We start from the raw sequence: 14,296 nt of genomic DNA, 5'->3' as shown, positions 1-14,296 counted from the left end.
ATCCTCAAGTGCCATATCCACTTTTTGGAATATATATATTGTGTTTTTTTAAAACTCCTGAAATTATGACTCCACTACTTACCTGGGCAGCCTGTTCCAATGCTTGACAAACCTTTCCATGAAGAATTTTTTCCTGAAATCTCATCTAAACCTTCCCTTGTGCAACTTGTGGCCATTTCCTCCTGTTCTGTCTCATTACTTGGGAGAAGAGACTGACATCACTACAGCCTCTTTCCAGGCAGTTGTAGAGAGTGATAAGGTCTCCTCTGAGCCTCCTTTTCTCCAGGCTAATCAGCCCCAGCTCCCTCAGCTGCTCCTCACAGGACATGTGCTCCAGACCCTTCACCACCTCCACTGCCCTTCTCTGGACATGCTCCAGCACCTTGATGCCCCTCTTGCAATGAGGGGCCCAAAAATGGAGACTGGAGATGCAGCCTCACCAGTGCTCAGTACCGGGACATGATCACTTGCCTGCTGGCCAGACTATTGCTCAAACAAACCAGGATGCCATTAATCTTCTTGGCCACCTGGGCACAAGCTCATGTTCAGCTGTCGACCAATACCCCCAAGTCCTTTTTTGCCAGATATTTAAGAAAAAGCAGATGAGGATTTTTAACTCACATGGAATTTGCCCTTGTTCATAGCAAAAAGATACTGATTTGTGTTACCTGATTTTGGAGTGTTCTGTTTAGCAACTCTGACATTCTTCAATACAATCTTGAGAATCACTTTGTTTTAGAATGGCCACATTTCCTGTTTTTGTTTTTGTTCATTAAAAACAAAACAAAAGCTATCTATGAGACTTTAAAAAAAGAAGGTAGGCATCTAGCTCCAGTAGGTATCATATCATCATTTCTGTGTTTTGGAAATTTCCCCCTTTATAACTGCAGAGCAAAAACAACAATTTCTTTGCATTTGTAACCACACTGATGAAACAAGTCTAATTTCTGTCCCTTTTAATTTATAGGCTGCTTTAAGTGCTACAGATATGGCTTTGGCTCTAAATCGATACCTTTGCACAGCAGTCTTGCCTCTCTTGACCAGATGTGCTCCTCTTTTTGCTGGCACGGAGCACCATGCTTCCCTCATCGATTCCTTATTACACACTGTGTACAGACTCTCAAAGGGATGCTCTCTTACCAAAGCTCAGCGAGATTCTATTGAAGAGTGTTTGCTGTCCATCTGTGGGTAAGAAAATAGTCCTGGCTCTACAGGAATGCTAAGTGATGAAGCAATCTGTGATATTTATAATACAGGAATGCAGAACTATGCCAGTAACATAATTAAAACTTTTTTCCTCCCGTAAGAAGATTGTGATAGTGTTTAAGATACTGTATTCAATTTGCAGTTTTATTAATTACCAGTCATTCCTCAGTTCTCATTCATTCAGTCCTCAGTTATTCTGACATCACCAAATCTTTTAAATTAGAACCTTGGTGATTAACTGAGAGAATGCAAAAAGAAAAAGCTCTGGAATTGTGGAGTTATACATAGACTTAATTGCCATTTAAATAATTTTAGCTGTGCAGATTTCTGGTTGATATTCAGTAACTTATCTAATTCTATGTAGAGTTTTATTTATGATGTGTTCCATTTGAAATCCTAATCAATGACTAGTGTTGTTATGTCTCTTTACTGAACAGATTTGGGCAGATTTTGTTTGTGTCTCTCCAGGATCAAAACCAGTTGGTTATTATCCAATTTTTTATAAATTCAAAGGCTCAGTTATGAAAAGATGACTAGGCAAATATAAATTCAAGTTCTAGTTACAGTTCACATTTAGGCTATCAGTTCACCAGAGGATTTGGTTTGGGTTTTTTTTACTATTTCATCATGACTTTTTTTTTTTAATAGTGTGGATATGTGCCCAGAAATGACAGACATTTATATTATAATACTGTAAAAAAAAGTGCAAAAATATATTATATTAGATGGTATTTGATATGACCATTTAATATATATATTGCATTGATAGGGATCAATAAAATTGACCAGATTTTACTATTTATCTGGAAAGCTTTAATGTCCATACCATTCTAAAATTTATATTATAAGAATTTCTTCTGTCCTTCCAGTTGGTGCCCACTGCTGTGAATTGTTTAGCACATCCTAAGAGATCTCTTACATCTTCATTAATTTCTAAGATATTTTAAGAATAATTGAGATATATTACAGGAAATTAACATTATATCCTTTTCTCATGGGCATGGTGATCCTAATACACATTATCAAAATTCAGTTTTTTTTTTCCTGGTCTTGTCTGTCTGTAGATCAGATGTTTTCTTGGCTTCTTTGAAGCATTGAATTTTCAGCTTGTTCAGAATATTTTCTTTGGTATACACTTGTTTGCTTTCTTCTGGACCCCTAGTACCCTAGCACCACAAGGAATATATTATTTTATGCATCTGAAGAATTTTAACAGCATAGAGCTGATATGTTGCTTTAATGTATTTATCAATTATTTACATGAAACTGTGCTGGTGCACCCTTTTGAAATGGTTTGTCTGCTTTTAGGCAGTTGCGGCCTTCCATGATGCAGCATTTGCTGAGGAGATTAGTATTTGATGTACCTCTGTTAAATGAACATGCAAAGATGCCTCTCAAGGTAAGAGTAAATATTAGTATTCAACAGCATTCTTTATAACAGAATGCAACAGAAAATAGTTGCATGGAGAAGATTCTCTGTAATCTTTGTTATATTATTTCCACTCTGCAGTAATTTAAGACCATAGTTTTTCAGGATAAATTGTTGGTTTGAGAGAAATTCAGTCTAATTTACATCCATCCATACGGAATTATGAAGTCTGGGTTTAATGTTTGCTTCTCCTTTAATTATTTCCTGTTTGTTTCAGCCCATGTGAAAACAGAATAGAAAATTCCTTGGGGGCAGGGTGCAGAATCCAGTGCACAATACATAACAATTTACAGTTTGTATGTGCCCTTACATTTCACCTCTGCATTGGTTTTCCTTGCTTTCGGAAAAAGGACTTTTTCTCTGTTGGTGGTGCCTGGAAATCTTTTAAGTAATAATGTTTAGTAGTAATGTTGCATTTTGTTTTCAGCTCCCAAAAGTTTAGTGGTATCCTTTTATTCTGATTCCTAATGCATAAGAAAAATGAGGGTTTTTTCCTTTTGGAGCTGACACATTCCTTAAAAATTCCTGATATCATCACTTTTAATAAACATTTGCTTCCACACCTTCCCTACTGTTTTTCAGCAGTCCTTTTTAATGCTTTCCTACCACAGTTTTGCATTGGATACTTAATATTTTCTTATTTGATATATTTTTATGCTTTAAGAGCACATCAGCACATCTGCAACTGTGATGTAAGAAGAGGAATTTAAATTGTTAAGCTCAAAGCCAGGGCTTGCTGCTGAAGTCCTGCCAAAGACTTCAGAATTTGGTTATGCCCCCCAAGAAATTCTCAATCAAACAAAAGATTCTGGAGCAGCCATTCTTCCATGTCTGTGAGAAAAACAGTCAATAATTTAGTGTACTGCCCTGATGGGGACCCTTCTAATGCGTTATGGCAATTTATGTGTTGCTAAAACCAAAGAGTAACTTGGCACTTCCTGTATGGCTTTAGTGCTATGGGGTTTGTTTTTTTGAGGGGGGAAGAAAAAACCCAGCTCCTTGATATCTGTTCATCTAAAAGAACAGATTTTATGATACCAGGGTCATGATTGCAGTGAGCTGCCCTTGTTGCTGAACTGAACAGTAAGGAAATAATAATTGGATCCTTTTGGCTAATCAGGCTTTGTGACAATACAGATGTGAAAAGAACCATGGTGTTAGCATGGGCAAAGAATTTTGTCCATTGAGACCTAAAAGACTAATACTTCTGAAGAAATTGAACTCTTTATCTGAAGATAGACCGATAACTTTTAAAAGGTTTCACTGACAATAAACTGATTTCCAGTGATTTAACAAGGGACTTCTACCCATATCTGCTGTGTTTCTGATTTGAAAGTATTGCAATACTGTAGTATGCATTCTGTATGGGCTTGTGCTGGCAAGCCAGTTATCGTAATGTAAAGAGGCCGCTGTAAGTTAATCAGACATCTGAAAATGTAAGTTTGAATGGGAAGAGAGGAGAAAATGGTGAAGGCGAATCAGAATACAGTGCTATCTACTGTGAATACATTTGCTGGTTTCTTCAGTTAAAAATTGCCTCAGGTTTTAAGCAGCATGCAAATTCAAATCTGTGATGCTGTTTCTGTATTCCATATAGTTCAGACATTTTGGAATAGGACTGCCTTGTTTTTGTTTCCTCTTAAATAATATTTGGTGCTTCATCAGGGATTTCTCTAAGACTAAACATACCTTACTCTCTTGACTAGGTTTAAAAATATATTAATATATATTATTTTCTACATGTAGTCCAAAAGCAAACTTGTATAGCCATTACATAATTGAATATAGTTTTAAAAACATTTTAAAATATATTCAGCTCTTAGAGTCCATATTTCTGAGACTCCTGTGGTTCTACATAAATGATAAAACTTCTGTCTATTTACATCTTATATGCATCTAAGTTCTTCTCTGCATTTTTTCTTTAGTCATCCAACAATTTAAATAGTAAATAAAGATTAACAGATTATTTAAATATGAAGATATACAAATATACTGCATGTATTGTTTTGGGATTTTTTCCTGATCTGTTGAAAGCATAAAAGAACAGTGCAGTATCAAGATTATATTTTTGACTATCAAAATCCTCACTTCTACATATCAGATATGGGTTGGTTTTTTTTATTTCCTGTCTTTATTCATGCACATATACACATTTATGTTATAAATGTCTGCATTTTTCCAACTTGAAGTTTGTTCAGACTCGAAAAAAGGAAATCATGTCAGCTCTTTTCTGACTGTGACTTGCAATATTAAAAAAAAAAAAAAAGCTTTGCAAAATGGTATTGAAACAAAGATGAAAAAGCTGCTCATTCTGGTTGTATATGCACCAGTGATTTAAAAAATATATATGTACAGCATGGCCTATTGATAAAAGTATAGAAATTTTTCGGGTAGCATCTGAGTAATGTTGGAGTGCCAGAATGGAAGAACCTCAGCAGTTACATTTCTGTTTGATTTCAAAATATGTTCTGTTTCAGTTGCTGACAAATCATTATGAAAGATGCTGGAAGTATTATTGTTTGCCAAGTGGATGGGGTAACTTTGGTGCTGCCTCAGAAGAAGAACTTCATTTATCCAGAAAGTTGTTCTGGGGTATTTTTGATGCTTTATCTCAAAAGGTAAGTAATTTTAGTATCCATCTGTTACTGTAAAATCCTTACTGTGTAACCTTTTTTCTTTAATCTGTAATTTTTAGCCAGCTTATATCAACACTGTACCATGCACTTTGAAGAAAAAAAATACAGTCTTTAATAAACTTAAATCTTCCTCTTATAGCTTCTAATTTTATGTAGGTATAAAATTTTATCTCCTAATTAAAATATTATAACACTAAAGCAATAATCTTGAGATATATCTGTACAGATCTGTGCACTTCTCTATTTAGTAGTTGTACTTTCAGCACCCTTGAATCAATTGTGTGTTATACAGTAGGTTAATAATATGTCTTGGTATGTATTTGTTGTTCATTCTGTGACTGTTTTTAACAAACTTGCTTAAAATTTCATGAGTTTAATTTCAAATCTAAGTGTTAAGGAATGCTGTGCTGTCTTCCCAGCATCTGAAAAATATTTAGCATTGCTATCAGTGAAGTCAACATTTTTCCCATTTACTTGAGCAAGATTAAGATTTGCATCAAGCTTTCTGTTTTGGACAGTCAGTTTTCTTTATTTTCAGAACAAAAAGTTGCACACTGAGTAAGAAAGCCATTCTCTGGCTGCTTGGTTTCATCTACTGCTGCATCAGTTTCACCAATGATGTTGAAAGTTCCCTTTCACTATTCACTTTCTGTCCCCTGTGTGTTCCACAGAAGTATGAACAAGAACTGTTCAAATTGGCCTTGCCTTGTCTGAGTGCAGTTGCAGGAGCCTTACCTCCAGATTATATGGAATCAAATTATGTCAATATGATGGAAAAGCAGTCTTCAATGGATTCAGATGGGAACTTTAATCCTCAACCTGTTGATACCTCAAAGTAAGGAATTTGTTGCACTTGGGGTTTTTTTTTTTGATCGTGAATGTGTAAAAGAGGGAGGAGTCTGTTGTTTGGTGTGATGTGAATTTAAAGCTTCCCTTCTGAATGCTTACTTCATAGATAAAATGGAGATATGAATATTTTTATTTATGCATTTATTTTAAATCAAGTAAAGCAATAATTAGCAAATTACATCATTAATTTCTTGGTCAACTTAGAATATTTTTAATGCATTTTTACTCAGGAGATAGAACTATCCAATTGTATTTGCATGTCTGTTGCAAACAAACCAGCATGCTCTTAGAAGCTGAAAAAGTAGAACAGTCTACATCATCCTTGTCATTATTAGCATATATCTAGACACTAATTCATATTTGTATGAATGACAGTGTACCTGCAGAAAATTGTTTGATTGTGCCTTCATATAATCTTTTAAAATATGAATAATGGGATTTGGGCAGAATAATCTTCATTGTCTCTAGGCAGTCCAGCTCTGGCCCTGCTTTTTTAAGTACATTAGCCAGACAAACCACGTATCTGAATGGAAATTTTCTGCCCTGATTTTTGACCACAGCAAGTGTGCCATTTCCCTTTGTATAGCATAGTCTTACAGAAGCATGGCTATGGACTATATTTAAAAAAATTCCTGTTGTAAAACATTTGCTTCACTTGCCCCTGTGAGTATATAATATATATACTATATATTATATTATATATATAAAATATATAATATAATATATATATATTCTGCCTATATTAACATTCAGCACACAGGGTTCTGTCAATAGATTGACACCTTCCTTAAAGCATGTTTGTATATGTATGCACATCTAAATACTGCAGTAAAAGTCATAATCCAATCTGGAGCATAGAAAGGACATCAGTGACCATTTAAATTCATTTTTCTAAGATGTTGTTAAAATATATGAAGGTTTAATAAAATTTCCTAAGAATATTATATTATCATTTAACTGAGTATTTACATGGTGTCATTTCAGAAAAAAAAATATAGGTAGCTGGAATAGATTTGAAATTATCAGAAAATGTTACTTGATATTACTGAAATTATATGTCACTTCATTGCTATAGGAGTCAACAGTTCTGTGACATTTCAAGACAAAGACAGAACTGCTGCTATCATTGTAACCTCCAAATTATCCTACGTTCTTTTAACTTGCATTGCCTACTAGTACTGGACCTATTTGTATGAAGGCATAGATAATAGGGTGTTAGTGTTCTTGCAATTTCATTGCATTTCTGAAATTATTTGAAGTATTATAGTATTAATAGAGTTTCCCTCAAAATACAATCTTTCAAACAATAAAAGTCTGCTGACAGTGCTGGATGAATCTTTTATGACCTATGTGTGTGTGTGAGGCTCTTGCAAACTGTTACTCTGACATAATTTGGTTTTACATTTCTGCTTTTTCCACCTTAAGACTGAAAATCCAGACTCCTATTTCACAGTAGATGGCACTCTAGCACTACTCGTATTGAAATCCTTTATCTTAGGGGAGGTATTACTATTTCATCAGTGATCAAAAGTAGTTATTCCCTTTCATTTGTAGCAATGCTGATGAAGTAAACAACTGATATTTGATAAATATTTTTAATATATAAAATAGATAATGTTTCAAAAAGTGTTAGCACACTTAGTTTTTAATGGGCTTGTGCAATACATTACTACCATATTTCTGAAACTATAGGTTGTAGTTATGCCTTTAATATTAAGAAAATACAGGACAAAAAGCACTAGTGCTTGATCTCATTATTGATTTTTCCCTGCATACACTTTCAAACAAGTTAAACTCCTACAACAGCTGTGGTTGTCATTCAGTGCCCATGAAATAATTCAGATATCTTCCTTGATTTAATTGGGCCTTGGAGCAAACTGTATGTGTAAAGAAGAGCACAGGAAAGGGTGTGTGCATTATTTATTATTTATTTTGAAGTTTTCTTTACAACAAAAACATTTAACTTTTGCCTGTGTGGTATAATGTTGATTTTCTTTTCACTTTCAGTATTACAATCCCTGAAAAGCTAGAATATTTCATTAACAAATATGCAGAACATGCTCATGACAAATGGTCAATGGAAAAGGTAAAATCTACATTCTTCTTAAAGCAAAATCATATTTTTATTTGAAACAATTTCATCTTTAAAATATTTTATTCTGAATGCTCTTATTTTTCATGATATTACAAGTTGGTATGTAGGTAAGATATAGATATGCTATTTTCTTGAAATATATTTGCAGGAAAGTTTCTTAAATGCACATGAGTATTTCAAAATAGTGTTTAATCATTTCATAATTTTTTTCACTGACTTTTGAGTTAATATAATTGGTCATTGTTTAACAGTTTTATGGACCAGAATTTTCTTTTTTTTTTTTAAACCTAATAATCTCTTTATCCTTTTTATTCCTTTGTGCATTTTGTTTGTCCAGTGTTAAAAAAAACAGTTCCTCAGCTGTAGTACAGTATTCTGCTTTATAAAAATCTTTGAAAGAAAAATGTATTGATATGGTTGCTTTAGTAGTTGTTATTTTGCAAAAAGATGGCATACTGCATGATTAATATTTTAATTTGTAAATAATATAAATGTTGTTTGAGAAAATAGTAGAAAGGAAACTTCAAGAGAAAAGTTCTGCAGAAGCATTATTCAATTAATTTCTACCAATAGAAAGGATTTTTCATAATTTTCTGCATGTCCCTATTTTATCCTTCTTATTGCTGTTTCAGTTTGCCAATGGATGGACCTATGGTGAAACATTTTCTGAATCTGCAAAGGTGCAACCATTAATGAAACAATATAAGTTGCTGTCTGAAAAGGTAAGGGATTTGTTCATCCTTGATCCAGGTTTGCTGAAATATCACTGAAAATATTGCCTTGTCTTTTCATCATTTTAAGAAAACATTATGTCAACTAGTCTGTGTTGCCTTCCTCAAAATCCTGAAAAGAAATAGAAGGGTTTCATTGTATAATAAATAAACCACTCAAACTTTTTCTCATAGAGCTGAATCTACATGGCATAACTTATGGCGAAACCAAAATGTGATACTGCCATTCTGTTTTTGCAGTAAGGTCATACAGGAATGCCTTCCTGCTTAGTGAAGACTTAGGTTTAAGCTTTGTCTGATCTCCAGCAGAAAACCATGACATCTGGAGAACTTGATATAAATGAAGCAATGCTGAAGGAACTGGGTTTTTTCAGCTTAAAGAAAAGAAAGTTTCTGGAGATATGGTCTTGGTTTCCTGGTTCCTAAGCATTAGTTAAAGAGAAGATGAATGTATTCTCTTCACAGGGGTGCACAGTGACCCGACAAGAGGCGATGGCTGTAAGCTTCTTTAGCAGAAATGCTTTCTAAAAATCCTTCTTATTTTGATAGCTTAAATGTTGGAATCACTTGCCCAAAGAGGCAGTGAAATCACCTGCATGTTGAAGGCATAAAGCAGCAAGACCTAGATAACCTAATCTTGATAGCCCAGTTAGGTACCTTTTCTGACCAACAGAAGGTAGAAGCAGAAGATATTCAGAGTTCTCTTCAAACACAGACTTGTTTATGATTCTGTGATTATGTTTTTTGGTTCATGTAGCAGATAAAACACGCCTGATAATTTCTGCTTCACCCTTGATTTCAAGCTGTTAACACAAGAGATCATCATTTTCCTGCAGGGCCAGAATTCTTCTCCCCGCCTCTGAAATGACAAATAAACTTTTTAATATCTGTATGATTTATTTGTGTCATTTCAATAACCCTGAGACATAATGGATGAATTTAGCACATTTCTTTGCATCTCAGTATAACCAGGAAAAAGTCCAGTAGTTACTTTTTGCTCTGTACAGCTACATAATAAACAAGTTTATTATTGCATGTACATTCTTCTAGGAGAAAGAAATTTATCGATGGCCAATCAAAGAATCACTCAAAACCATGCTGGCATGGGGATGGCGAATTGAAAGAACACGGGAAGGAGATTCCATGGCACTGTATAATCGGACGCGTCGCATATCTCAAACCAGTCAAGTGAGCCACTTTCCTAAAAACTTTGTGTTATTCTCTAGTAATAATAACTGCCTTTTGAAAGGAAGCCTTTGAACTTTTAGGGCTCTATATGCTCGTATACGTGCATATGAAAATAACATCACAAATGTGATGTTATTACACTTATTTTTAAAGCAAGAGGTACCTGTTACTGCATAATCCATAAAGCAAAGCCTGTCAATGCCCCTTTTCTAGCCATACTTCTTGTGTCAGTGGCTTGTCATCCAGGGAACCTCTGTCACTTTTTATACTCCTTGAACATTTGTGTCAGTGTCATGAGCAAACCTCTGACAAATTTCAACAGTAAAAACAAAGAAAAAAATGGTGATATTTTCTAGATGGCGAGGAGGGACGGAAGGTAAAAGATAATTATTTATAGGCTGTAGTCTTAAATGTAGAAATAAGGTTGAAAAGCTAAATTAAAAGTTTATTTTTGCCTGAATTCACCTTAAACTAGATTGTGTGAGATTTTGCCTATTGAGAAAAAAAAGAATCTCTAGATAATGCAGAGATTCAATGATAATTTTATCCTCATCTACAGTAAGTTCAAACTTCAAATTAATTCAAGTGAAATTTGTGAAAGGGATTTGTGTCTGATGGCCATCTGTCTTTGGGAACAAACTCTGTTGCCCTTTGCCTAATTCTCACTGAAGTTTACCACCCCTGATATATTTTCAGCTGGGCCACAACAGATCCTTTTGCTCTCTAGAGATCTAGAGACTTTTTCTTTAAATTTCTTTCAGTATCTTGTTAAATGCTTGCATGACTCCACGTTTTTTGCACATTTGTCATTCAGATCTCTGTAGATACAGCCCATGGTTACACTCCTCGAGCTATTGACATGAGCAATGTCACCCTCTCCAGAGATGTACATGTAAGTCAGAAACACCTTATGCTTATGGTTTGTTTTACAATTTAATTTTGACTGTTTTGCTAGTTTATTTTAAACACTTTTAGTACCAAATATTACCTATTTTGATATGCTTTGGGTTTGGTGGGGGCTTTTTGGTCTTTTTCATTGACCAAATGCTCTCTGATGCTCTGTTGCTTAGAAAACATGGTTCATGCTGAAAACCTTCAAAATTTTATTTAGTCCTGGATTGAGTTTTCCAGTTCACTTTGTGAACATTTGCCTTTTTGAAGAGAAACCTGTTTAGAACAGCTAGCAGCATAAAATTTTTCTGTTTCCCATTCATTTCTTGATCATTTTCACAAAGCATTTTTTCAACGCTCTTTTTTACTCTAAACTGAAGGAACAAGAATCAGGAACCATTAAGTACTGTGAGAATACAGAATGAAGGAACTGGGGGTAGGATTTTGACAGATGTGTCAGTAGGTTGCTGTTATTTGGACCAATATGTTTTAGTTGATGGTCTGTTGCTGTCATTAGATAGGATTTTTTCCATGGTGTTTGCTGGAGTATGGTGCTAGGTTTTACAATCTGCTAATTTCCTGTGAGTATAATTGCAATGCAATGTAGGCGTATATCAAATAGCTTTAAATTAGTTAGCAGGAGCGTTTGTACTAGTCTAGTGATGGCAACATGGTGTTCAAAGCTGATTACAATTGAGTCCTGAAACACATGCTTAACTTTGCCCGTACTGAGCTTTGCCATAGTGCAAAAAAGCAGTGGTAGTAAATTAATTGACTAACTGTGCAGTATATACTCTACTGTACCTCTAAACAAATTCTCACATTGGATTTCCACTCCTTGATTTCTGTCTTGCAGTTTCCAGTTCCATAGTTCTAGCAGTTTTAGATTGCTGACGAGCTTTATTAATTTTCTGCCAATTAACTGTCAGTAGATTGCTGATCATTCCAAAGAGTTCATGAAATTGATAGTTGAATAACTGCCTCTACCATTGTGTTCTTATTTTAAATTGATAACAAAGACTTCTTACAATTATGGCATTTAATGTTTGTATAAACTCATTATAGTTTAAAGGCTTTGGAGACTTAGTTTAATGCTCAGGAAGCATCTCATAATGTGACCATCATCATAATATTATGATGCAGTAAACCAAGCCCAGTTAAAAATAACCATCCTGTCACAAGTCACATAGAAAAGGCATTGGAACTTCTGTTAGTCCCTTGCTTAATTTTTTATGCTGTACCCTCTAACTCTTGTCATAACTTGTATTTCCTTTGTAGCCCTTAGTTATAAGGCAGAGCTTGTTGGTTTTATGATTCATATGCCCTATGAAGAGAGGTCTTTGAAACCAGCTTCAGAATCTGTTATTTAAAAGCTAAACAAATTTAATTAAAATGCAATTTCCGCTATCAATTGTCCTGATACGGATATCAAGGCAATATATAAACATGCTGGGTCTTAATGAGATCTGAGTTTTAAAAATTAACGATGTGTAATTTTGAACATTTTAGAAAATGTTTAAAATCTTTCAAGTTGGAGTTCAGCATTAGCTAGCAAGAATCATGACCATGTCTTAAACTGTAAGTCTGCAAAATACTCCTCATTTTGATCTTAAGTCACCTGGTCACATCCCAGCTCCATGAGCAGTTAGGTCTTGCTCTAAAAACATCTTCAAAGTGCTCTGCTTTGCTAGGTGCTATGAAAACACAGACTAATATGCATCCTTTTAAGGTCCTACTTGGGATTATCAAAATACCAGGATCAGAGTGTGCATGACAGAAGGCACCTACCATACACAACAGAAATGTATCATAATTTATTCACTGGAAAAAAGTTTATGAAACAAATTGTCTATTGGACAGATAAGATATGGCTGAAAACTTTCTCAATTCATGAGTATTCTTGCAAATAAATAAATTGGTATTGAGAAATACTCCTTACTCAAAATTCTTACTGAAGATGGGAAGGTCTCTGTAGGTTCATGAAAGAAATGTAAAGTGAAATCTGCAGTAAATTCCACGATTCTGTACAATTAGAGGTTACACAACCAGGAGGACAGTAGAGGCGAGTTAAAAAAGTTGTGTCATGTTAAAACACTTCCTGCTAGGTAGACACTGGAGAGCTTGTCTATTTTGTTTAGTTTGGGGTCCAGCTTCTAGTTCACCAGTCTGAATAAGTTTGTTTTATAGGAAGAATATATAGATTAACTTATGCTCTAAAATGGTTGGTGGTTTTCACAATGTGGTCACACAAATGAGCACAGTATCCACAGAGAAGAAGCTATATCCATAAGTTCATAATTAGTCTGCCACAGCCAGCAATAACAATGTTGATTCAGTCCTCTGTCTTGCTGTTCTCTCTTTCCCTTGACAGTGCCTTCCGAGGGTTCTTTTTGGCCTTGTTTTCAGAATGAAATCCCCCATCTGACACTCCAGTACTATTTCCAGACTATTCTTCTCTTTGTTGTTTGTTTTCTGCAATAAGAATTCTTCAGCACCAGGTTCCTGACTCTTATATCCCTGCTGATTCTACCCAAACTCTATGTATTTTTTCATTAAAAGCTTGTTTTCAGTGAACCATTACAGTGTATTGCACTTCCAAGAGAACAAAACTTATTTAATATCAACCAGAAACTTGTCCTTCTTGAGAGTTATTCATTGCAGCTGACATCACTAAGCTCTCCATTTTCCTAAGGCTATGGCTGAGATGATGGCTGAAAACTACCATAACATATGGGCAAAGAAAAAGAAACTGGAGCTTGAAGCAAAAGGTAATGTTAACTATAGGTATTTACAATATTATAAGCTTTCTGTGCCTACCTTAGGTCATGCATTTCAGAAAACATTTAAAAAAAGACCAAAAAGGAACAGCAAATTTAAATTGACAAAGAAGAAACAGTGAAGTATCTACATTTGATTGTGATTTTTAGTACCTGAAAGTTGTTATAGTACCCATTGTAACTGTTCTTGTTTAAGTAGTTTACCAATTCAAATCTGTCAAGGGAAGGAAACGCAAAGGTTGTAAATAAATTCAAGCACATTAATCCATTTTCCTTCTAGAATTAATCTTTCAGACTATTACCCAATAGACTACGATTTCATTTGTATTGCTTCTTTTATTGCAGGTAGATCCGAAGGGTGTTTACTAAGTACTGCACATATCATGTGTTGAATTGACAAGAGGAAAAACCTAGAGCAGATACTTGATTCCATATAAAAATTGCATGTGCTTCCTGATCTCTGCTTACCTAAGCAATTTTTTTTTTCATCTGTT

At 34.5% G+C, this 14,296-nt stretch overlaps 1 protein-coding gene across 7 annotated transcripts in view; it reads left to right on the top strand.

The window, feature by feature from the left end:
• RYR2 (ryanodine receptor 2) overlaps positions 1-14,296 on the top strand; it is a 377,495-nt gene that overhangs the window by 266,883 nt on the left and 96,316 nt on the right. For all 7 annotated transcript variants that reach the window (XM_068184981.1, XM_068184983.1, XM_068184978.1 and 4 more), the window contains 9 exons: positions 968-1,188; positions 2,515-2,605; positions 5,113-5,253; positions 5,943-6,106; positions 8,128-8,206; positions 8,848-8,937; positions 9,997-10,134; positions 10,949-11,026; positions 13,718-13,793. In XM_068184981.1, coding sequence (XP_068041082.1) covers positions 968-1,188; positions 2,515-2,605; positions 5,113-5,253; positions 5,943-6,106; positions 8,128-8,206; positions 8,848-8,937; positions 9,997-10,134; positions 10,949-11,026; positions 13,718-13,793 — 1,078 coding nt within the window. The remainder of the gene's footprint in view (positions 1-967; positions 1,189-2,514; positions 2,606-5,112; positions 5,254-5,942; positions 6,107-8,127; positions 8,207-8,847; positions 8,938-9,996; positions 10,135-10,948; positions 11,027-13,717; positions 13,794-14,296) is intronic.

This window comes from Anomalospiza imberbis, chromosome 3 (assembly GCF_031753505.1).
Source record: "Anomalospiza imberbis isolate Cuckoo-Finch-1a 21T00152 chromosome 3, ASM3175350v1, whole genome shotgun sequence".
NCBI classification, from domain to species: Eukaryota; Metazoa; Chordata; class Aves; order Passeriformes; family Viduidae; genus Anomalospiza; species Anomalospiza imberbis.
The sequence above is the reverse complement of the archived record's forward strand: the minus strand, read 5'-3'. Positions and strand labels throughout refer to the sequence as shown.